This window comes from Hyla sarda, chromosome 13 (assembly GCF_029499605.1).
Source record: "Hyla sarda isolate aHylSar1 chromosome 13, aHylSar1.hap1, whole genome shotgun sequence".
In the NCBI taxonomy this organism is placed as follows: domain Eukaryota; kingdom Metazoa; phylum Chordata; class Amphibia; order Anura; family Hylidae; genus Hyla; species Hyla sarda.
Genome location: NC_079201.1, coordinates 30,365,027 through 30,389,312, shown reverse-complemented (window position 1 = coordinate 30,389,312; position 24,286 = coordinate 30,365,027). Strand labels below are relative to the sequence as shown.

Below are 24,286 nucleotides of genomic sequence, written 5' to 3'. Positions count from 1 at the left end.
TTTCATCTAGCATCCGTAGAATGTTAACCTGGCCACATGCAAGATGTGTCGGCAAAAGGTGAATTGTGGGCGGGTTCCAATGTTGGAACCACGGCCCTGTGTCAACCTATGCAGCATCAACATAAAGCGGCCTGGGAGAACAGTGGCTCCAATGTAGTGGTCCAGCCTGCTGCATCACCCAGTGACACGCCGCTCCCTGTTTCAGACAGCCAAGGCTCCACCACCTCAACCGAAGGGAGCGGTGTGTCATACCCATCTTCTGTCTCTCCAGATTCTCTTACTCCTCCTAGTTCGAGTCAGTCATTCCAACAGCAATCCATCAGCGAAGCCATGTTCAAGAAACAACAGTATGCGCCCACTCATCCAATGGCGCAGAAGCTGAATGTGCCCCTGTCCAAGTTGCTGGTGCTGCAGCCCCTCCCTTTTCAAGTGGTGGACACCTATCAGAGAACTGATGGCTTGTGCCGAGCCGAGGTGGAGAGTCCCAAGCAGTCATTTATTTGCAAAGAAGGCATTACCAGCCCTGCACAATTTTGTGGAACAGAAGGTGGGCCAGTCCTTGAGCCTGTCAGTGTGTACCAAAGTGCATGGCAGCGCAGACGTGTGGAGCTGTAACTATGGTCAGGGACAATACATGTCCTTTACGGCTCACTGGGTGAATGTAGTTTCTGCACAGCAACTTGGACAGGTTACATCGCTTCCGCCTACACTCTCTCAGGCCGTTAGTCCTGTGACAGTGTGCGACTCCACCTCCTCAGCCTCCGTGTCCTCAGCCTCCATTGCACGGACAAGTCTCAGTGCCCCTCCAGCATACCGTGTGTGCAGGGCACATCAGTGTCACGCTGTTCTTCACATGGTTTGCCTTGAGTCACACAGGGGAGGAACTGCTAAAAGTCATTCATCAAGAAATCGAATCATGGCTTACTCCATGAAAATTGGAAATGGGAACCATAGTGACCAACAACGGGAAGAAAATCTTGTCTGTGCTGCGACAAAGAAGCCTGAGCCATGCGCCCTGCATGGCACATGTGCTCAATCTGGTTGTCAAGTGGTTCCTGAAGTGTTCCCCCCATTTGCAAGACATCCTAACAATGGGAAGGAAACTTTGCATGCATGTCAGCCACTCGTACACTGCAAAGCACACCCTCCTTGAGCTGCAGCGTCAGAACGGCATCCCCCAACATAGTCTGATTTGCGACGTTTCCTCACGTTGGAATTCCACCCTCCATATGTTGGACCGACTATACGAACAAAGAAAAGCCATCACCGATTTCTTGATGATCCAAGTGGATAGGGGGACTCCCCTGTGTAATTTCAATGTCAACCAGTGGCAGCTCATACGTGACACCTGCCGTTTGCTCAGGCCCTTTGAGGAAGCCACGTTATTAGTCAGTCACCAGGATAACGGGATGAACAACATAATTCCACTACTTCATCTACTACAACACATATTGGAAACAATGGCTGATCAGGATACTGGAGAAGTGGTGCCTACATCTCACGGTCACATGAGCCCTGTGGGGGCTGAACTCGAGGAGGAGGAGGAGTGGGAGGGGCACAGTGGAGCACAGTTTAGGTTTCACAAGATGGGCAGTTTTTCTATTCATCTAACAGGAGAGGAGGAGAAGGAGCAGCTAGAGGAGCTAGAGCAGTGGTTCTCAAAATCAGTAATGGCAGCCACAGCCATTGGTTACTGGTCTGGACCACTTTGAAAGAAATGGTAGGCTGACGTCACTGCATCGAGGAGCTGAGCAGGAGGACAGCAAAGGGGAAGTGCGGCATTGGGCTGCCGTGGGCAGTAACTACCATCAGCTTTGTGGCTCCACTGCCCCTGCAGACTGGGGACCTACTGTTATGAGCCATAGCAATAGGTCCCCAGACCAGAGGAGCAGTGGAGCACCAAAGCGGGACAGTATGGTGTCCGACAATTATATATGGGGCAGTTCGGGGGCTTACAGCTATATTTGGGGGCACAGAGGGGGCCCAGCAACTTTATGGGGAAGCAAAGCGGGTACTATTACTGTGTGTGACAATAAACACGGGGAGTTTGTAAATAGGTGGGTATTGTACTGCAGAAAGAAGCCTAAAATGTTTGTTTGGCTGGTTCTGTGGAGAAGTCTTGTATGGGAAAAGTAAACAACTCCGGTGAGAGAAGAGGTCACTTGTAAATCGAGGGACTGGGGAAATAGGGAGAGGTACAGGGGTCCTGTTATAGAGGAAAGTAAAGCATATGAATTATACTATAATCATTACAAAATGTCTCTAATATGGGGCTACAATTATTTGGGAATTGGCTGTCAAGGGGTACTCAGGCAAAAAAGGTTGAGAACCACTGAGCTAGAGGGTTATAAGGAAGGCGAGACAGTGGACCCAGACACACCGTGGCAGTATGCAGTGGAGATGCAGGCAAGGAGTCCCTCCGAGTCACTTGCACAAATGGCACAATGCATGCCCACTTGCTTGCGTAGTGACCGCCAAATTGTCATCAGGATGACTTCTTGCTCTCCACCTTATTGGACCCTCATTACCGGCACAAAATGGGGGCCTTTTTTACATCCACTGAGAGGGAGGACATACTGACCTACTACAAAGACTCAGGGGGCCCTCTGCACTCACCTTCCACTGCCATGGCTGCTGGGGATGGGTGGGGTGGCAGGAGCAGTACCAGCTCCATCAGCAGCAGCCTGAGTCTATAGTCGCTGATGAGTAGTTTTTTTCACCCCATAGTGAAGCAACTCACCAGCAGCAGGTAGACCTGGAGCAGGACCTGAACCAGCAGGTGGTGGCATACCTTGACATGACCATGCCAACACACCTTGAAGATCCGATGGACTTCTGGGCAGCCAAACCTCATTTGTGGCTGCAACTAGCAGAGTTTGACCTGGAAAAGCTGTCCTACCTGGCCAGTAGAGTGCCATCAGAGCGGGTGTTTAGTGCGGCAAGGGCCATAATAACCCCAAGGAGAACTCGTCTGTCCACAAAAAAATGTGGAGAGACTGACCTTTGTGAAGATGAATCAGGCATGGATACGCCAGGATTTCCACCCACCAATGCCTGATGCATCAGAGTAGATTGACCATGGTGCCACACCAACACTTCACAAATATGGATAGTGCTAAACATATTTAAGGTGCTGCTCCCAAGTTACAGATATTCCTCTGCATCAGACCACAAGTAAGTATTGAGGATATGCATTAGCTAAAACTTAACTTTTAATAATATTCTTAGGATAAAAATAAAATATATGGACCAAATTTTTTTGAAATCAAACAAAAGGAAAGGTGTGCAAAAAACACCATGTGCCACCTACACAACCAAGTATTGATGTGATACAAAGACCTCTAAAAGGTGGAAGGGAACAACGTATGGTCCATTGTAACCGGTGGGGGTAAAAACTTCCCTGTGAGGCCCTACTCTCGCATTATTAATTCCCTTCTTTGCATGTGTTACTCGCCCTAAAAAGGGCGACCCCACACAGGAACCTCTCCCTATTTCCCCCTACAAACACTGCCATTTTATTGGGTTTTTAGGTGTAAATAGAGAGAGTTTCCTGTGTGTTGGCTCCTTTTAAGGGTGAGTAACACTTGCCAAGAAGGGAATTAAAAGGGTGAGAGTTTGGCCTTACAGGGGAAGTTTTTACCCCCACCTGCTACAATGGACAATACATTGTTCTCTTCCACCTTTTTGAGTAAAGTGTTAATTGTCTTAAAAAGCGCGGCCCCACACAGGAACCAATCACTATTTCCACCTAAAAACCTGGCAGTGTTCGTAGGTGGAAATAGGGAGAGGTTCCTGTGTGGGACCGCCCTTTTTATGGCAAGTAACACTTGCCAAGAAGGGAATTAATAACGCGAGAGTAGGACCTTACAGGGGAAGTTTTTACCCCCACCAGTTACAATGGGCCATACGCTGTTCCCTTTAACCTTTTAGAGGTCTTTGCATCACATCAATACTTGGTGGTGTAGGTGGCACATGGTGTTTTTTGCACACCTTTCCTTTTGTTTGATTAAAAAAAAAAATTTGGGTCCATATATTTTATCCTAAGAATATTATTAAAAGTTAAGTTTTACGTAATGCATATCCTCAATACTTACTTGTGCACACTAACACTTTCACAAAAGAGACCGTTTTCTTCTGCCTACCTGTCTCAGCTACTATTCTGATCCTGTAACCCACCTAATGGCACACATCTGATGCCAAGTTCTCCTTTTTTCACCCACTTTCGTCACCGGGTACTGGTATTGCCACCCACCGCACCACTCTGTCACCGGGTCACTTTGAGGACTCCTGATGCTGCTGCTGCCACCTCCAGGCTGTCTCATTCTGCCACCATATGTTCTCCTCGTTCTGATGCCACCTTCAGGCTGTCTCATTCTGCCACCATATATTCTCCTCGTGCTGATGCCACCTCCAGGCTGTCTCATTCTGCCACCATATGTTCTCCTCGTGCTGATGCCACCTCCAGGCTGTCTCATTCTGCCACCATATGTTCTCCTCGTGCTGCTGCCACCTCCAGGCTGTCTCATTCTGCCACCATATGTTCTCCTTGTGCTGATGCCACCTCCAGGCTGTCTCATTCTGCCACCATATGTTCTCCTCATGCTGATGCCACCTCCAGGCTGTCTCATTCTGCCACCATATGTTCTCATGCTGATGCCAGCTACAGGCTGTCTCATTCTGCCACCATATGTTCTCCTCATGCTGCTGCCACCTCCAGGCTGTGTCATTCAGCCACTTTATGTTCTCCTCATGCTGCCACCAACTCCAGGCTGTGTCATTAAGCCACTATATGGTCTCCTCCTGCTTCTTCCACCTCCATGCTGTGTCATTCAGCCACTATATGGTCTCCTCATGCTTCCGCCACCCATGGAGAGAGGAGAGTACTCTTATGACTGTGACCCATAGAGAGATGAGAGGACACTAATGGTTGTGACACAAAGATAAGGGGACACTAATGACTGATCTTAACGTCATGTTGCACAGTGACGTAATTTTACATGACGTGCAAAATCCTGGCTAACTTTTTTTTTAACTGGCTCTGCTCTATGTAAGTCCATGGGGAAGTGGTTGTCTGTGCACACAGTAGATTAAAAAGGGCATATTTTTGCATCTGTAAAAATAAGTAACGTGACACAAGCCTCATTTTGAGGCGTTAATGTCTGAAAAAAATTAACCAAAAGCAAATACAGGTGAAAAAACTGTGTGTGAACTGAAATAAGGCTGAAGATAAGGTTTAAAATGAGGGATAAATAAGAGTGTTTGAATATGGCCCTAAATTTTTGCCCCAGGTAAAGGAAAGTTTTACTACAGCTGTAACCCACACACATTTAAAACTGTCACATTAAACATAAAATAACTTTATCTCTCTATGTCTATTTATATCTATAATGGTACGAATGCTATTTAGGTTGGAATTTGTAACAGAATTGTAACATGTTCGATTTGTATGTGCACATTTCAGGCCATAATCTGCAAAAAATATTTGTGGATTACGGACCAAAAAAGTGCATGTAAAATAAAAAACGTCGCAAAATTTGACATGATGTGAACAAAGGCTGAAGAGATTACTTTTCTTGTACTCTGCTTCGAAGTCTCTCTCTGCTCTTTCTGACTCAAGAAGATCAGGAAGTTCACTGGAGCAACTGTGATGAATGGAAGGAAATAGAAGAAAACATTTAGAATCACGTTACCTTTTTGATATTTAGCACCACCATGGATATTTATTAGTTTACTTTTAATATTTACAATTAATAAAAGTTATTTACACAATAAAAACTAGATTAAAAATACAGGGAAAGTCCTCCCTCACAGTCAGTTATTACTGTATTATTATTTTTATTATTATTATTGTTATAATTATTATTATTATCAGTAGTATTAGTGTAGTATGAATATTATTATAATAATTATTATTAGTAGTATGATTATTATTTGTATTAGTGGCAGTAGTTTGAATTATTATTACTATTATTAATAATAATAATAATAATAATATTAGTATTAATAATAATATTAGTAGTAGTAGTAGTTCGATTTGAGTAGTAGTAGAGGTTTGGAGCAAATCAAATTTGTTCTGAATTTTAGAAAAAAATTGGATTCCTCAGAATCCTGTCAAATACTCGCGTCACCTGCAGAGTACTTCCATTCTTATTAGGAGCACACACAAATACGAGGAAGAAATCAATAGGAGCCCAAACAAAAACAGCACCTGGCATCTAGATTTTAGATGCCCATGATAGGAGTTATCGCTGATTCCAGCTGCTGACAGCAAGCGTAACATATAGTTAGCAGCTGGCATCCCCCCACTTGGACCTGGCATTTGATACAGGTTGGAAAATCTCACAATATAAAAAAAAACAACAAAAAATAAAAAATAAAAAAAAAATACAATAATTTTGTTTGCACAATATCCTATGTGAAAGAGTCTTGAAATGCTAAAATCTTTTACTTACTGGTATAAGCAGCAGCATGTTAGTGTTAAAATTAATGGAGTTAATTGGTAATGTGAACAGATCCCTAGGTATTGTACCTGCTTTTAAGTGTGTCTGAGCCACTTACCTCTTAGAAAGACCAGAGAGGCAATCATCATGAAGAGAACTGCAAGAAATAAGTCCACCAAAGTCATCGCTAGTCTTGGAACCTAGGTCCTGCCAGGACTAAAACAGAATGACAAAAAGATGCAGAAACATTATGATCATTTTAATGTAGCAAGCATTACGCTGAACAGATGTATGATATTTAGGTAACATGACCAAATAACATTAAACCTTAATAAATATGCATTTACAGGCTGTGTTGCAATGTTACACACATGTTGTGGCAGTACTGCGACAGTTTGAGTAGAGATGAATAGTTTTTCGCTGCGTTTTTGTGGAAAATCATGATGGCATCACATCTGCAACATGTGAACACAGCCTCAAGCAGCAATAATTGAACAGTTCACCTATGTTTTATGATAACCGAACATCCTCACTAAAAGATATCTAATATAGGTTCATAACTTCATATATTAATAATTTGTCCAGTCTAAATGCAGCTTTAAGGGGTTTTCCAGTGAAAGAAACAACCTGTAGTTGGAGCAGTAATACCAGCTCCCCCCTTCACATCACTGGTCTCGTTCTGTGCTGACAGGTGGGAAAGGGGGAGCAGAGACTGCTTTCACAGCCTGTGACGTGACATCACAGCTTACCATTTTGACCTGATAAGAAGCTCTTGTTCATCGATCACACATTGCCCTATGCAATAGCAGATGTGTTGCCGATCAATAATAGACGTAAAGGGCTGCATAAGTGATCTAGTAATCATGTGGCACCGCCTACCCGATAACCGAGCCCTGTAATAGGCTAGCACTGATGTTTTCTGATTGCAAAAAATATAATATAGTTGCTATATATTTAACTTAACATTATCTACATTTCGGAATAATTTACAGGATTTAACAGACCTCAGATATGCTGCAAGAGGACCCCTTGTCACCATCTTCAGAAGGACAAATTGCATCCATACGCACAAGTCTTTGGTGTTTGGACTGCTGACAAATGTTAATCTGCTCTGTGGGTTCTTGGAAGTGTTTTCCTGTCTGTTTGAGACAGAAACAGTAATACAGAATGAAGCAAAACCCTATAATATAACCCCATTACTCATAGCAATTTGTACAAGCTGATACCACACACAGTGATACCACATATATTTATGTTTATTTTTGTTTACATTATTTTATTTGACATATAGGAAAAGGGGCGTGATTCAAACTTTTTTTTTACGAAAGGGCAAAGCATTGATCAGTGTTATCAGTGCTCCTTTACTACAGGCTGTCTGCAGTGTAGAAACACCAATCAGACTGGACGGAGGAAGGTTAGTGACCTCTGTACATCCTTTGAGCTAATCAGGACCCCGCAAATTTTGTCGGATGTCCCGATCAGCAACCCTGAGCTACCAGAAAGTTAATTTTGGGACTTTTAAAAGCTATGGTCAACTTTAATCACAGCATCTAAAGAGTTAATGCTGGACATCAGCCCAATCAGCAATTGACATTAGCCATAAGTGCAACCCAGTAAGAATGTGCTGAGCTCCTGTGCACACATATTAAAACAGAAATCGGCACAGGGAGTAAATTTACCCACATCCAATGCATATAAATGGGGTTTCTGCAACCCTGTTTACCTGCATAAAAATGTTCAATGTCAATTTCAATCTGCTGCAAACCCTATTGATGACAATGGGGCTAATCCTTGTGCAGATCAGCTGTCAGTGATGCACTTATCACTTACTACCTATCATAGCTGATAAGTTTTGATGGAAAAACACATAAAAATGGGTAAACTAGATAAGATATTGCGCTTCTGCATTTTTTTATTTAACGGACCTCCCTGTGGTAGGACCCTAGTTGCAAATATAACCTCTGCCACCCCTATAACCAAGCCATTGGTGGCAAGTAGAGGGTTAAAGCAATATTTATCTGTCAGACTGAATCTTTAATAAATAAAAAAAAAGTGATACTGCTGTCTTCTGATACCCCACAGCTGCTATTTACACGGCTCCTACTTTCTACTTGTTCCTTGGACTCATTATCCCCATAAGAACTGCCCCACTCAGCCAGTCTTATGCCAAGGTAGGACACTGCTGGTGCCAATATTTAGTCGAGTGGGCAGCTCCTATGGGAACAATGAATCACAGGAAGATGGAAGAAGCAGTAATGAGCAAGAACCGTGAGCTGTCTGAATGGCTGCTATGGAGGATCAGGGAAGGTGAGTATCACTTTTTTTTATTTTTAAAAACCTTTAACACCAGATTTTTAAGAGATCACCAGTCTCTTCAGTTTTGACAATCTAGATACAAATTTTTTTTTCATAAAAGGTGTTGTGTGTCTAAAGCTGTGCCTAGGTCAGACTTCAAACATGGACTTTTGTGTACATTTCATAGTTTTATCTAAGATTACATGAAAGCTGTCATCATTGGATACTTCAGTGATGTTCTACTTTCGGGAGACAAAAAGATTCAAGGGTAGAATATTTTTAAATCCAATGTTATTTTAACATGTCTGTTCCTGGGAAAATTGTCCCAACCACCACAACTGCCTATTTTCCATGTAAATTTGTGTAACCAAATCTTATCTTACCATGAAGTTCTGTAGCTGTGCTTCCAAGCTTCGAATCTGCTGTTTGAGCTCTGAATTACAATCGGTAAGATTCATAACTTGTTTTCTTAGTGAATCCTTTTCATTCAGAAATTGTGAAATCTCAGCTTGAACCATGTCTCTTGCTCTGTATGCCTGCACATGTGTTTAGACAGATAATATCCATATTTTAGAAGTGAACCAGTCAGATTAGTAGCTGTTTCCGAGTTGATTTAATAAAAGTGTGTGCAAACATTCAAAAATGTACAGTATGTGCATCCCCACCTTGACAACAAAGCAGCTTAAAGGGGTACTGCAGCCAAAATTAACTTATCTCTGTCTTGCTCAGTAAGGAGTGTGTGTTATCTACCACTAGACGGTACGCGCTCCATTCCTTTCTATGGGAGCGCCAATGAGGCCCGAGTGCTGGGCTCGGGTCTCCTTGGAGCTCCCATAGAAATCAATGGAGGGGGTGGGGAAGGGGATCCTCAGCTACTTACCCCTATCTTGTGGGTAGGGGATAAGTTAATTTTGGCTGCCGCATAGCTGCAAAAAACACAAAGTACCTTAACATGTCCTATGGTCAGCAAGAATGAGCTGGAAGGGAGTCACGCGGCAGTGTGCTCCATTCCCCGTTCTGTGTCTATTAGACCAGATTCAAGTAATGTAGAGGTATGTACCTTTCCCTGGTGAGGATCGCACAGTGGCGCTAGCAGGTGGCTGTCTTGTCAATTACGCACAGGAACAGCGGTAGTAAAACCAAACGGGTTTATTTGTAAGTATAAAATAAAAACAGGTACAGAGACAACGCGTTTCGCAAGGATCCCCTTGCTTCGTCAAGTCTGGGGTGTTTTTATTTTATTTTATACTTACCAATAAACCCGTTTGGTTTTACTACTGCTGTTCCTGTGTGTACTTGACAAGACAGCCTCCTGCTAGCGCGACTGTGCGATCCTCACCAGGGAAAGGTACATACCTCTACATTACTTGAATCTGCACGGCCGTCATCACTGATGTTCGGGACCAGGACACAAGGCTGCTACAAGGATCGTTTTTGAGTATACATACTCACACATGTGCTTCACAGTGTTGTGCCTGCTGCGCAACACTGAAAGGTGAGTGAGCAAACCCACCTGTGTTTTCTATATACCCTTTTGTTTTATCCACAGGCAAACTACTGCATTTAGAAAGCGCCTTTCTTTTTCTGTTCCCTTCTACCTATATGCTCTATTAGACCAGGACAGCCTCATAGACTCGCTTTTTAAGTCAGTCCAGGTCACCTGACACAGAGCCAGGAGAGCTCTTTTTTTTCATTGGTCGATAAAAACTTTTGATATGTCTCACCAACGTATAAAATGTTTTTTTTCTAAATGACCACAAGTAAAGAACCATGACATCATAGTTGCGTGGTTTGACAGAAAATATTTTGTATTGACGAAACTAATATAGTGGATTAAATAAGTTGTACACTGCATGTCAAATATATATAGTGTTTACATTGTATCCAGAAAGGGGGACAAAAAAAAACTACAGAGGCACTGCCTGGTACCGTTATCCAAGTGGATAGAAATATTTAAGGAAAAGCAAATCCACTTGCCTGGTGATGTTGGACTAAGAGCTCAACATCAATGCACGTATATGTTATAGGTGTATCACGGCTGCCACCCACCCGGAGCCAAGTTCTGTGGATCCAATGTACAAGGAGAAGATCGCCTGGATATCCCGGGCAACTGTTGAGAAAAAAGGGGTCTACAGGGGCACACACGGCGGGGGTCCTGGAGATTTATCACGGGCACTGTTTAAAAAAATAAAGGGGTGTATTATGCAAATGGACGACGCATTTCGGGAGTCCAGTTCCGATTTCAAGTCTTAAGACTGGAAAAAGGGAGCTGGACTCCCGAAACACGTCATCCGTTTGCATAATAAACCCTTTATTGTTTTAAATGGTGTCCACGATTAATCTCCAGGACCCCCGCCGTGTGCGCCCCTGCAGACCCCTTTTTTCTCCACAGTTGCCCGGGATATCCAGGGGATCTTCTCCATTTATATTGTATCACAACACTGTAATTCTCCAGGAGCCCTCCTTAGAAGTTTGCTATATGTCATGACATTTAAATCCTGTTGGTTCAATAAGCTATATATATTTATATATGCCACTACTCATATACCTGGTCGCGCTCCTTCTGTAGTTCAGAAACTTGCTCATGGAATGCTTCAGTTTTCTTCTTCGAGATATCAAAATTATTCTGTAAATTTCGGCAATCTCGAAGCATTGTCTCTTTTTCTTCTTTCCACTGAAATACACAATTTCCATCATATTATGATGTTTTTCAGATTTTATTATCAGTGGGCTATCATGGTCAAGAAAGCAAATGGATAGGATACTTTCTAACCAGATTACTTTATATAGTTATGTGAAAAAGTAAAATCACATTCACACTGGTTAACTTCCATGTGGCATAATGGGGCAAGGGTGCCATACCAACAATGAAACCACAATAAAATCCAAAGCACAGAAAGATCTGCAGCAGAAATTCATGGGTTTAGGGAAAAATCTGTCATCTGAATATACACTAAGGATGCTCATTCAATGACAATTTGTTAAGTAGCAGCTCAGAACCTTAGCAGGAGCAAGAGGGGAAGCTAAGGTTTCCTAAATGAGTAGAATGCCACATGTTTTGGCATTACGGTGGCTCAGTGGTTGGCACTGTTGTTTTGGAATGCTAAGGAGCTATGGAAAGCATAAACTGTATTACAGGGCCAATTTCTACTACTTGTTGATGCCTTGTCAAGAACACTGAATGAAGAATAGGTGACCCATAAAAGAACAAAGGAAAAATGTGTTGACTGTGAACTTGAATATGACGGAGTCTGATGTATCCAAGAGATGCATTGGTTACTTCTTCCTCATTCCACTTCCTGTTCATGATTGATAGATTATTCACAGTCAATGGTTGTTGTAAGGGAGGAGTAGTCAATGCATCTCATGATCATCAACACAAAGTACAGTACTCTATTGCACATTAACCCCTTAAGGACTCAGGGTTTTTCCGTTTTTGCACTTTCGTTTTTTTCTCCTTTTCTTTTAAAAATCATAACCCTTTCAATTTTCCACCTAAAAATCCATATTATGGCTTATTTTTGCATCGCCAATTCTACTTTGCAGTGACATTAGTCATTTTACCCAAAAATGCACGGTGAACCGGAAAAAAAAATCATCGTGCGACAAAATCGAAGAAAAAAGCCATTTTGTAACTTTTGGGGGCTTCCGTTTCTAAGCAGTGCATATTTCGGTAAAAATTACACCTTATCATTATTCTGTAGGTCCATACGTTTAAAATGATACCCTACTTATATAGGTTTGATTTTGTCGCACTTCTGGAAAAAATCATAACTACATGCAGGAAAATGTATACGTTTAAAAATGTCATCTTCTGACCCCTCTAACTTTTTTATTTTTCCACGTACAGGGCGGTATGAGGACTCATTGTTTGCGCCGTGATCTGAAGTTTTTATCGGTATGATTTTTGTTTTGATCGGACTTTTTGATCACTTTTTATTCATTTTTTAATGGTATAAAAAGTGACCAAAAATGCTTTTTAGTTTGGAATTTTTTTGCGCGTACGCCATTGACCGTGCGGTTTAATTAATGATATATTTTTATAGTTCGGACATTTACGCACGCGTCGATACCACATATGTTTATTTATTTATTTTTTTACACTGTTTTTTTTTTTAATGGGAAAAGGGGGGTGATTCAAACTTTTATTAGGGAAGGGGTTAAATGACCTTTATTAACACTTTTTTTTTTACATTTTTTTTGCAGTGGTATAGGTCCCATAGGGACCTATAACACTGCACACACTGATCTTTTACACAGATCACAGGCGTGTATTAACACGCCTGTGATCAGTGTTATCGGCGCTTGACTGCTCCTGCCTGGATCTCAGGCACGGAGCAGTCATTCGCCGATCGGACACCGAGGAGGCAGGTAAGGGCCCTCCCGGTGTCCTGTCAGCTGTTCAGGACGCCGCGATTTCACCGCGGTGGTCCCGAACAGCCCGACTGAGCAGCCGGGTCACTTTCACTTTAGAAGCGGCGGTCAGCTTTAACCCCTTAAGGACCAAGGACGTACCGGTACGTCCTTGGTCCTGCTCTTCTGATATAACGCAGGGTTACACAGTAACCCCGCGTCATATCACGGCGAGCCCGGCGTCATAGTGAAGCCAGGACCCGCCTCTAATAGCGTGCAGCGCCGATCGCGGCGCCGCGCGCTATTAACCCTTTAGCCGCGCGCTCAGAGCTGAGCCGCGCGGCTAAAAGTGAAAGTGAAAGTTCCCGACTAGCTCAGTCGAGCTGTTCGGGATAGCCGCGGCTAATCGCGGCATCCCGAACAGCTGACAGGACAGCGGGAGGGCCCCTTCCTGCCTCCTCGCTGTCCGATCGCCGAATGACTGCTCAGTGCCTGAGATCCAGGCATGAGCAGACATGCGGCAGAATCGTTGATCACTGGTTTCTTATGAGAAACCAGTGATCAACATAGAAGATCAGTGTGTGCAGTGTTATAGGTCCCTATGGGACCTATAACACTGCAAAAAAAAAGTGAAAAAAAAAGTGAATAAAGATCATTTAACTCCTCCCCTATTAAAAGTTTGAATCACCCCCCTTTTCCAATAAAAAAAAAACACAGTGTAAATAAAAATAAACATATGTGGTATCACCGCGTGCGGAAATGTCCGAATTATAAAAATATATCATTAATTAAACCGCTCGGTCAATGGCGTGCGCGCAAAAAAATTCCAAAGTCCAAAATAGTGCATTTTTGGTCACTTTTTATATCATTTAAAAATGAATAAAAAGTGATCAATAAGTCCTATCAATGCAAAAATGGTACCGTTAAAAACTTCAGATCACGGCGCAAAAAATTAGCCCTCATACCGCCCCATACACGGAAAAATAAAAAAGTTATAGGGGTCAGAAGATGACAATTTTAAACGTATTAATTTTCCTGCATGTAGTTAGGATTTTTTCCAGAAGTCCGACAAAATCAAACCTATATAAGTAGGGTATCATTTTAATCGTATGGACCTACAGAATACATATCAGGTGTCATTTTTACCGAAAAATGTACTACGTAGAAACGGAAGCCCCCAAAAGTTACAAAACAGCGTTTTTTTTTCAATTTTGTCGCACAATGATTTTTTTTCCCGCTTCACCATAGATTTTTGGGCAAAATGAATGACGTCATTACAAAGTAGAATTGGTGGCGCAAAAAAATAAGCCATCATATGGATTTTTAGGTGTAAATTTGAAAGAGTTATGATTTTTTAAAGGCAAGGAGCAAAAAACGAAAATGCAAAAACGGAAAAACCCCCGGTCCTTAAGGGGTTAACCGCCACTTCTAAAGGGTTAATACCGCACATCGCCGTGATCGGCGATGTGTGGTATTAGCCGCGGGTCCCGGGCCGTTAATGAGCACCGGGACCAACGCGATATGATGCGGGATCGCGGCGCGATCCCGCTTTAAATTGCGGGAGCCGGCACAGGACGTAAATATACGTATACGTATGCATCGTTAAGGGGTTAAAGAGGTTTTCCAGGTCTACATATTGATAACCTATCATCAGGATAGGCTATTAATACCTAATTGTTGGTGTTCTGGCAACTGATACCATTACCAGTCAGCTGGATTCCAAGACAATGAAGTTCGTCAAGTTCAACCTATAACCCTACTGTGACGATCCAGGGGAATGCAAAAATAACTCCCATGAGGTTGATGCTATTTGCTCCATACTAGGGCAAATATTCCTTCTCAGTTCCAAATCAATGTTCTCTCTCCAGATATCTATTAGCCATAGCTTGTAATATTATATTTTCCAAGAAAGGTTTCCCTTCTTAACATGTTTAATGAATTAACCATCACAACATCATGTGGCAGAGAGGTTCGTAGTCTTACTGCCCCACTTATGGGTGCATTCACACCACGATTCTTTAATACAGTGATCGGATTCGACTGGGAGATGTGAAAACCAGGCACTCCCGTATCCCAGCTGGACCCAGCTCGCATCTCAGTCATTTGAAACAGTCGACCGGAGTCAGATAGTGATTCCGGTCGGCTAATCTTTTCCCTGTATCTGGTTTTCTGACCGAACTGAAAACTGTAGTATACCACAGTTTTCAGTCCAGTCACAAAACCAGATACGGGGCAAAAATTTGCCATCCGGAGTCATTATCTGACTCTAGTGAGCTCATTCAAATGACTGAGATGCGGGCTGGGTCCGGCTGAGATACGGGAGTGCCTGGTTTTCACTTCTCCCAGCCAAATCCCATCACCGTATTAAGAAATTGTGGTGGGAATGCACCCTACCCCTAACTGTCATTGGTGTTAATGTGCACAATGACCCCTGGGGCATCACCAGCCCCTCCCAATAATCTGTCAACCTGATGCGCAATATGTCGAACTAGAGAGCCAGGTAGACAACACACTGTTCGATGATCCTGGTCTATTTGCCAGATAACCCTGTCTGTTCCCCCTAATAATAAGATCCCCCACTACCAGCACTTTTCTGGCCTGCCCTGCTCTCTTATTCTCCTACTCTGGAGCAGACACCCTCTGGCTGTCAAGGACAGTGTCCTGCTGCAGAAGTGCTAGCTCTGATCTAACATTCCTGTCATCTGAAAATTGTTGGGGTGTGCCAGATCAGGACCAGCCTCCCTCACACACTTCCCTCTAGCCCGCATTGTAACTGTCACCCAGCTAGCTGCCGCTTTCTCCTACACCTCCTTACCACTACCCTCCCCCACATCTGCCCCAGTGGGTGCTTGCTCACTCAGCAGACTCCATTCCATGTTGTCAATAGATCTCAATGTTGCTGGTTGCTCAGATAGATCCAGGACCTGTGCTTCCAAATGAGCAATATGCACACATTTCGCACAACAGTATGCACCCTCAAAGGGCTGTTCAAGGAGTGGATCCATTGAGCAAGATGTACATTGGACAGCATTGAGCACATTTTTACTAATGGGGATAGCCAAGAAAGCTTAAAACAGTGAGTTGCAGTTAACACACAGAAGAAGACAGTAAGTGAGTACAATTGGCTCTAAACTCTCTGAATCTAAAGTCCCTTAATATCTCAATCTTAGGTATACAAATATGCAATACCAAATGACTATATTTTTTTCCTATAGGGTATAACAGCAGGAAGCTGAGGTTTCTTTAGTCCTTGATGGTGGTCATGACAGCCAAGTTCCTACTGTTGATGGTAGGGGCACAGCTCCTGTACCTGCTTGAACATCATGACTAGAGATGAACAAGCCGGGCGTTTTGGTGCCTGAATGAGAGGAGGAAGTAGGGGTAAACGTTAGGGTATACCTAGCATACCTTTCAGCTATCAGCAAGATCACATGATCCCCTGTTATCCAATCTTTGCTTTGCATTATGTGCCATACAGCTCCAAGCCAATGAGAAGACGGTATTGGGGTGGGTTTAAGAGGCTGAAAAAGCCCTATGTATTGCATTACGGCCACTATTTTGGAGAGAGAAAGAACTATTTCTTCCAGAAAGCCTTCACAAATTTAATAGAATTTTAAAGCCAGCTGAGCACTTCATAAATCAGTGAGCTGACCTTGGATGACCTCGTGTCACCTGCAGTACAGTGTCCAATTGATGTACTACAAATCCCAGCCAGTAGTGAACGATCCCATAAAAGTTATCACATTACAATACCTAGCAAGCTGTGCAAAGCAATGGGCTGACCTGGATTTTAACATAAAAAACGTGGAGCACGCATTTTAGGCAAAGTTACGTGTATTTTCTGAGTTTATCTGAAGATATAGTATTTTTACTTGAGTTCAACATAACTATGCAAATAAAAGCATTGAGAGTGAACGCATCTTAGCCATCTAAGGCCAAGCTATGTGAATGTCAGATCAGACACTGGTTATATATTGTTTGAAGGGTGATGAAATATAAACATCTACTTACTGCACATTAAAAAAGGAAGAGAAAGATAGAGTAAACCTCTGCATATGTTGTGTTCTTCAAAGGTACTTAGGATAGGTCAGAGGGGACATGGTAATGTGTAGACACACAAAAGATGAGAAACCCATTAAATCATTAAAGAAATAAATAGTCCTACCATCTTTTCTGACGTCTCACTAGCAGCGATTTTCTTTCTGGCAGTCCTTAGCTCAGCCATTAACACTTCTGAATCTGGTAATGTCTCATCTGAGCACTGGTTTTGTCCATGCTGTTCCACCTTAAGTAATAAATTCAAAATGATCAGAAGAGAAAAGGGAATCTTACCGTTTTTGATCCAGATAACAGCATCCACACCAGATGCTTATAGTTGTGGCCATATTTCCACATGATCGCTGGGTTCCTGCAGCACAGGAGCATTCAGCTGTGGATTTAACTAAGAGCCTATGGATCAGTTATCTGGATCGACTCGCTCAGACCACTGTAAGACATAACTATTATCATATACCTACATGACCGTTTTTATTAAACAGGAAGTTGTAACATCAAGGAAGACAATACATAAGGTTATACAAATACAGTACTATGTAACTCCAATCTGTAGCCCGATTTAAAGCAACATTTTTCAGCCTCAGCCCCATGAAACCTAAGATGAGCCAGTACAGTATGATTGTGCAATGCCTCCTGTTTTTTATCAGTTATCACCATTTGTCACAAACCAAGGAGGACAAAATCCTTAAAGTGAGAGACCTTGGTTTATCATTCCAAATGATCACCATACACAAAGTTTAAGATGTCATCACTGTTCAATGTTCAAAACCAACAAGTAACTGGAGTGACAGCAAGTAGTGCACATATATTGGTCCTACTCTCGGGATTATGGGGTAGTATAATGTACGGTAACTGGACCCCTCTAGTTTTTATTCCAGGTACACTAACAACCTGTGGAACCAATGGTACGGCCATTTCTTTGGAGTGTCCCAGTAGCCATTTATACCACACAACAATGCCAGACCATGAGCATTATACATGGCCTCAATGTGCTCCATGGCTTTCAGAGTCTCTGGACTTGTCTTCCATCGAGCACATCTGGGTCATCATTGCAATGGAAGCTGCCAGCAGCGGATCTTGATGATTTGCTGACCAGGTACATTCAGTATATGTATTTTTGCCTGTGGCACTCATATTGAACGCTGAATAAATCAAGATATTTGCAATATTTTGTTTTAATGTTTTCATATCAGTAACATGTCTATCGATCCTATGATTTCCACAATGCCACAACTTTTCAGTGTTTAGGATTGTATTCCCAGCCAGTTGGCCAGACGAGTCTTTAGGCTTTTAAGTTTTACTGAGTGATCAAGTATTTTATTACTTCCCCTATTATAGTAGAGAAAAAGGGAAATGTCCAGCGCCAACTCACGAATAGAACTCTTTATTCAGTTGCCATAGGAAACATCACAGGGACTCAGGTAATGTGACACGTTTCGGCCTCAGAAGGCCTTAGTCATGACTAAGGCCTTCCGAGGCTGAAACGCATTACGTTACCTGAGTCCGTGTGTTGTTTCCTATGGCAACTGAATAAAGAGTTCATGAGTTGCCGCTGGACATTTCCCTTCTTCTATACAATATTGTGGAACGAGTCCAAGTCCAGTCCGAGCGCCTGTTTGGGGGGGAGCTGGATTACACCTTCATTTCCCCTGTTAAACTACCATGTGAACACCCTGGTGATATATTTTATCACTATCATGACACTACCATGTTTGTTTTAACTATATCTCTTCATTATATTGAGTGTATAATATACAACTTGCCTAAAAATCCTACCACTAGCTACAGTCAAGGACCTTAAGGGTCAATAAAATATAACTCTAGACTTTTATCAGTACCATAACTAATAAACTAAATAATGGCGGACCTAACCACGAACCTTGTTTACCATTTCTAAACAGGGACCATTTAGGGTATAAATCCCTAACTATGTGACAATATTATGTGATTATGTGTAAAATGATCAACTGTGACATACAGTATGTCATTCCTTCTACTTTGCATCTGGACTATATAGTAAACATACGGTAGGTATTTTTAGTTCCATTTAATTCTGCTAAATGCAAAGATTTTGTAATTAAGTTTCTCACCAGTTTATTCTGTCCGTCCAGCCTCTCCTTTAGAATCCTGTTTTCTTTCTGCAGAACTTGCAATTCTTCTTCACACTGAACTCGGTTAGTCCAACTCTGAGCTACCTGCAACTCCATTTTCACTCTGTGCAGCTCCTCTTTCACGGAATAAAACTGTAAAGTTTACCGAAAATGATGTTAAAACAACTAAACCTGCACTATACATCACAACATAATATATATATATATATATATATATATATATATATATATATATATATATATATATATAAAACAGACGTAAATCATTTAGAGTCCAGTTCTGTGCAATTATACCTACAATATAAATTCTTGAATAAAAACAAACTATATATATATATATATATATATATATATATATATATATATATATTTTTTTTTTTTTTTTAATGCTCAGCAAAAAAGGCATTGAATAAACTTACTGAAATAATTCACCAAATATGAGTTTTGTAAGTGGAAAAAGTCTATACAAACCCCACATTGCATTGGGAGATTTATCAAATCCTGTCCAGAGGAAAAGTTGCTGAGTTGTCCATAGCAACCAATCAGGTCGCTACTTTCATGTTTCAGAGCTCTTTTCAAAAATGAAAGCAGTGATCTGATTGGTTGCTATGGGCAACTCAGCAACTTGTCCGCTGAAAAGATTTGGTAAATCTCCCCCAATGTGAGGATGTGCGGTTGAGGCCTGCGGTGGTAGCGGTGCCCAGGGACAGGCGCTACAGTTGCAGTTTCCCACCTTCTTTGCTGCTGGATGATATCCTCAGGCTACCTTCCCACTCCATGCCTATATATATTCTGCAGTGTGAATGGGTCCGCCAAAAACCCATTCACACCAATGTTTAGGTCCGTGAAGTGCAATTCCATGCACAGAAATTCCGTAGTGTAAACACACTCTTATGTAGGTGTTTTACCACTTTATACTTCGCGCCATCAGCGGAGAAGAAACACGGAGTGGTGGTCTGCTTCTTCACCCATATCTCCTTCTCTCTCCACACCATGAATAAAGAGTCGGAGGATCACTGGGGGAGATTTATCAAAACTAAACCAGAGGAAAAGTTGCTGAGTTGCCCATAGCAACCAATCAGATCACTTCTTTCATTTTTTTTAAAGGCCTCTGAAAAATGAAAGAAGTGATCTGATTGGTTGCTATGGGCAACTTAGCAACTTTTCCTCTGGACAAGGTTTTGATAAATCTCCCCCACTATGTCTAAGTCTCCGGTTACGATTTCAAAGGCTACTGTTTCCTTTACATCTTAATTTGCCCTGAATTCTCTGTTCGGTCCATTTATTTCAAGACATGCTCAAAATTCTCCTCCCTCCTATCGAGGGCTATTCATTTTTGGTCATGTACTGGACAAATCGAAGCTGCATACAACTTATACCCTTTTTCAAAAGCTAGTTACATTTTATGGAAAGTATCAGGATTTAAAGGGGTATTCCGGTGCTCCAGCGTTCTGAACATTTTGTTTAGAACGCTTGGAGCCGGAGGCCGTGATCGTGACGTCACGGCTACACCCCTCATGTCATGTCATGCCCCCTCCATTCATGTCTTCGGGAGGGGGCCTGTCGGCCGACACGCCCCCTCCCATAGACAGAAATGGAGGGGGCGTGGCATGATGTCACAAGGGGCGTGGCCACTAAGTATGGCCAAACCTTTAAATGCGGGGTCCCAACCCAGTCCTCAAGGCCCACTATTCATTGGAATAGGAAAAATTTCAAATCCTGGACTGTTGGCAGGCCTTGAGGACTAGGTTGGTGGCCTCTGCCCCAAAAGGGTAATTCAGTAGTTACAGCTGACAACCTCACTATTTTTGGACAACTTCTATGAACAGACAACATTTTATGGACAAACTGGAAAAACACAGATTCTACAAAATACTAATGTCTGCATTCAGTTTAGGACTTTAAAGGGGTACTCCACTGGTGCCAGAAAGTTAAATAGATTTGTAAATTATTCTATTTAAAAATCTTAACCCTTCCAGTACTTCAGCTGCTGTATGCTGCTTCCAAAGCCGGCAGGATATTGTCATGTATAAAAAGAGGCATGGACTCAAGGGACAGGGACATAATACTCCCCCTTTATAAAGCATTGGTACGGCCTCACCTGGAATATGCTGTTCAGTTTTGGGCACCAGTCCATAAAAGGGACACTGCGGAGTTGGAAAGGGTGCAGAGACGCGCGACTAAACTAATATGGGGCATGGAACATCTTAGCTATGAGGAGCGATTAAAGGAGTTACAATTGTTTAGTCTTGAGAAGAGACGTTTAAGGGGGGATATGATAAACGTATATAAGTATATTAATGGCCCATACAAAAAATATGGAGAAAAACTGTTCCAGGTTAAACCCCCCCAAAGGACGAGGGGGCACTCCCTCCGTCTGGAGAAGAAAAAGTTTAGTCTCAAGGGGCGACACGCCTTCTTTTCCATGAGAACTGTGAACTTATGGAACAGTCTACCTCAGGAACTGGTCACAGCAGGAACAATTAACAGCTTTAAAACAGGATTAAATACATTTCTGGAACAAAATAACATTAATGCTTATGAAGAAATCTAAAATCCCATCCCTTCCCCAATATCGCGCCACACCCCTACCCTTGAATTCCCTGGTTGAACTTGATGGACATATGTCTTTTTTCAACCGTACTAACTATGTAACTATGTAACTATGTAACTATGCTCCACACAAAGTTCTTTTCTTTCAGAATTTCCTTTCTGCCTGACCACAGTGCTCTCTGCTGACATCTCTGTCCATTTTAGGTACTGTCCAGAGTAGGAGCAAATTCCCAGTGCAAACCTCTCCTGCTCTGGACAGTTCCTAAAATGAACAGAGGTGTCAGCAGAGAGCACTGTGGTCAGACAGAAAGGAAACTCAAAACGAAAAGAACTTCCTCTGTAGTATACAGCAGCTGATAAGTACTGGAAGAATAAAGATTTTTAATTAGAAGTCATTTACAAATCTGTTTAACTTTCTGACTCCAGTTTATTTAAAATAATAATAATAATAATAATGTTTTCCAGGGTAGTACCCCTTTAATGGCATTTGGTGTGAACCATGAAGTAAAAATACAGTTGTCAGCCCTACCTGAAGGGTATTTATTGTTTTTGGTTATTTCCAATTCATATATGTCACATAGTTGTATACTAAGGTGTTTAATCTATACGTGTGAAACAAAGTAAATAAAAACAACAACTACTTACCTGTTCCTGCAGTTCAGTATTCCTGCTCTGTACAATGTCCTTCTCCTGTAATGCATGTGAGTAGCGCATGGACAGTTCATACTGCTCATCTTTCAGTTTGCTCAGCATTTGACTCTGGGCATCCATCTCTCTGCGGAGTCGCTGGTTTTCATGCTCCATACTTCGTATACATTCTCCTTCCTCTTTCAACTGTTGTTGCTTTTCACGCATTTTGTGCAAATGGTGGAGCAATGTCCCTTTAAGCTGCTTCTCTTGCAGCAACTCCTCCTGCAGACTATTTAGTGTGGTCATGAGAAAAACACTCAGCTGGCTGATGTCAATAAGTTCTGAAGATAAAGGAGAATTGCTTTCGATAAAAGGTTGTTCTCAGACAAACTGTAGCCAAAAAACACAGATTCAGTGAGTTCCGCAAAATAATATAAATACCATCATGTGAAAATATATTTGAATGTAAAAACATTAAACACATAGAATTTAAAATAAATCCAACAAAATTAATATGACTTTGTGTGGTGTCCCGGTACTGGAGTGCATTCTGTCAGGTGAACATTGCTTCAGGTGCCTGCGCAAGGCCCCGTTGCTCAGGTGATGCTTTAAAATTTGTCTAATGTCCGTTTTTGTGTTTTTGTATTTTTCTGTTTTGGTGTCTGTTTGGTGTCTATTCCCTGGCTAGGGAATAGTTAATGCTCTTAGCCTATGGGAACTTGGGCAGAGTTATGTAAACCCGAGCTCTGCTGGTACTCTCTGCTGGTGATTAGTACTTTACTCTGACCATCGCTGTTTTATTATGCACTTTGCTTTTGTCTGTTTTAGTATTTATCTGAGTTTTAACCATGGTTATTACTCCTGTTTATGATATAGATTTTAGTGTGCTTGGTTTTAGTACATTTTCCGGGTTTTAGTATTTGTGTATGTTCGTACGGCATTTACTCTTTGATATATCTTAGTCCGTGTTCACACTGTGCGTTTTGTCACTTCAATTTTTACCTTGTTAGTTCCTACAACTCCTAGGATAGAATTCCTGAGCCTAGTGCTATCCGTCTGTCTAGGAGTTATTCTTGTCCTGTACCAGTGTTCCGTGTATTATATTTCTGTTTCCTTCTAGGCCAGCGTTCTGATATCTCGGTGAAATTGCCCACTGGCTAGGAGTCTATGGGGAGTCTAGAGAGTTCATGATTTCTGATCTTTTGTGTTTTTAGCACATGCACCGAACGTTTATCTATTTGTGTTGAGTGTTCTGTGTCCAGTGTGAACTGTGTTCAATGTTTCATGACCTGTTTAGTGTTTGACATTCAGTTTATCTGTTCATCCCCTGCATCTCCTGGTTATTGCTGTATACTTATTCCATATCTAGTATTGTTCATTTATTCATATCTGCCGTTAATCTTGATTCCAGTTTCTGTACTGTATGTTAGTACGCTTTATTCTGCCTTGTTTGTATATATCTGTTCTGGTTTTTGTATTTCCGTTACGTTTCTGGCCTGTCCCCAACTATGTACTGTATTATTTACCTTTACGCCCATTGCACTTTAGCACAGGAAGGGACCGGCGCCCAGTTTTCATTATTTAGGGTGGATGGGCAAGTAGGCAGGGAGATTGTTTCTAGGGACAGCTTAGTGCTCACTCTCCATTTCCACCCTCGGTCATAACAATTTGGTCTTTGTCTGTTAATAAAAAATTTTTTTGCACTGTACCTTTAAGAAATGTAAAGGATATCTGTTAGGAGGCATGATGCAGAGTACTTATGTGACCCTGGTTGCCCAATGGGAGGTCCCTTAGCTATAGTGTAGGGGGAGGAGTTATCCAGTCTAGAGAGTGTGTGTGGAGTGCAGA

At 42.0% G+C, this 24,286-nt stretch overlaps 1 protein-coding gene across 1 annotated transcript in view; it reads right to left on the bottom strand.

Moving 5' to 3' along the window:
- CARD14 (caspase recruitment domain family member 14) overlaps window positions 1-24,286 on the bottom strand; it is a 104,400-nt gene that overhangs the window by 47,193 nt on the left and 32,921 nt on the right. The window contains exons 4-11 of the mRNA XM_056549913.1: window positions 22,454-22,779; window positions 19,235-19,387; window positions 17,254-17,373; window positions 11,284-11,409; window positions 9,119-9,271; window positions 7,445-7,579; window positions 6,559-6,656; window positions 5,569-5,642 (exon numbers count right to left, since the gene is read on the bottom strand). Coding sequence (XP_056405888.1) covers window positions 5,569-5,642; window positions 6,559-6,656; window positions 7,445-7,579; window positions 9,119-9,271; window positions 11,284-11,409; window positions 17,254-17,373; window positions 19,235-19,387; window positions 22,454-22,779 — 1,185 coding nt within the window. The remainder of the gene's footprint in view (window positions 1-5,568; window positions 5,643-6,558; window positions 6,657-7,444; window positions 7,580-9,118; window positions 9,272-11,283; window positions 11,410-17,253; window positions 17,374-19,234; window positions 19,388-22,453; window positions 22,780-24,286) is intronic.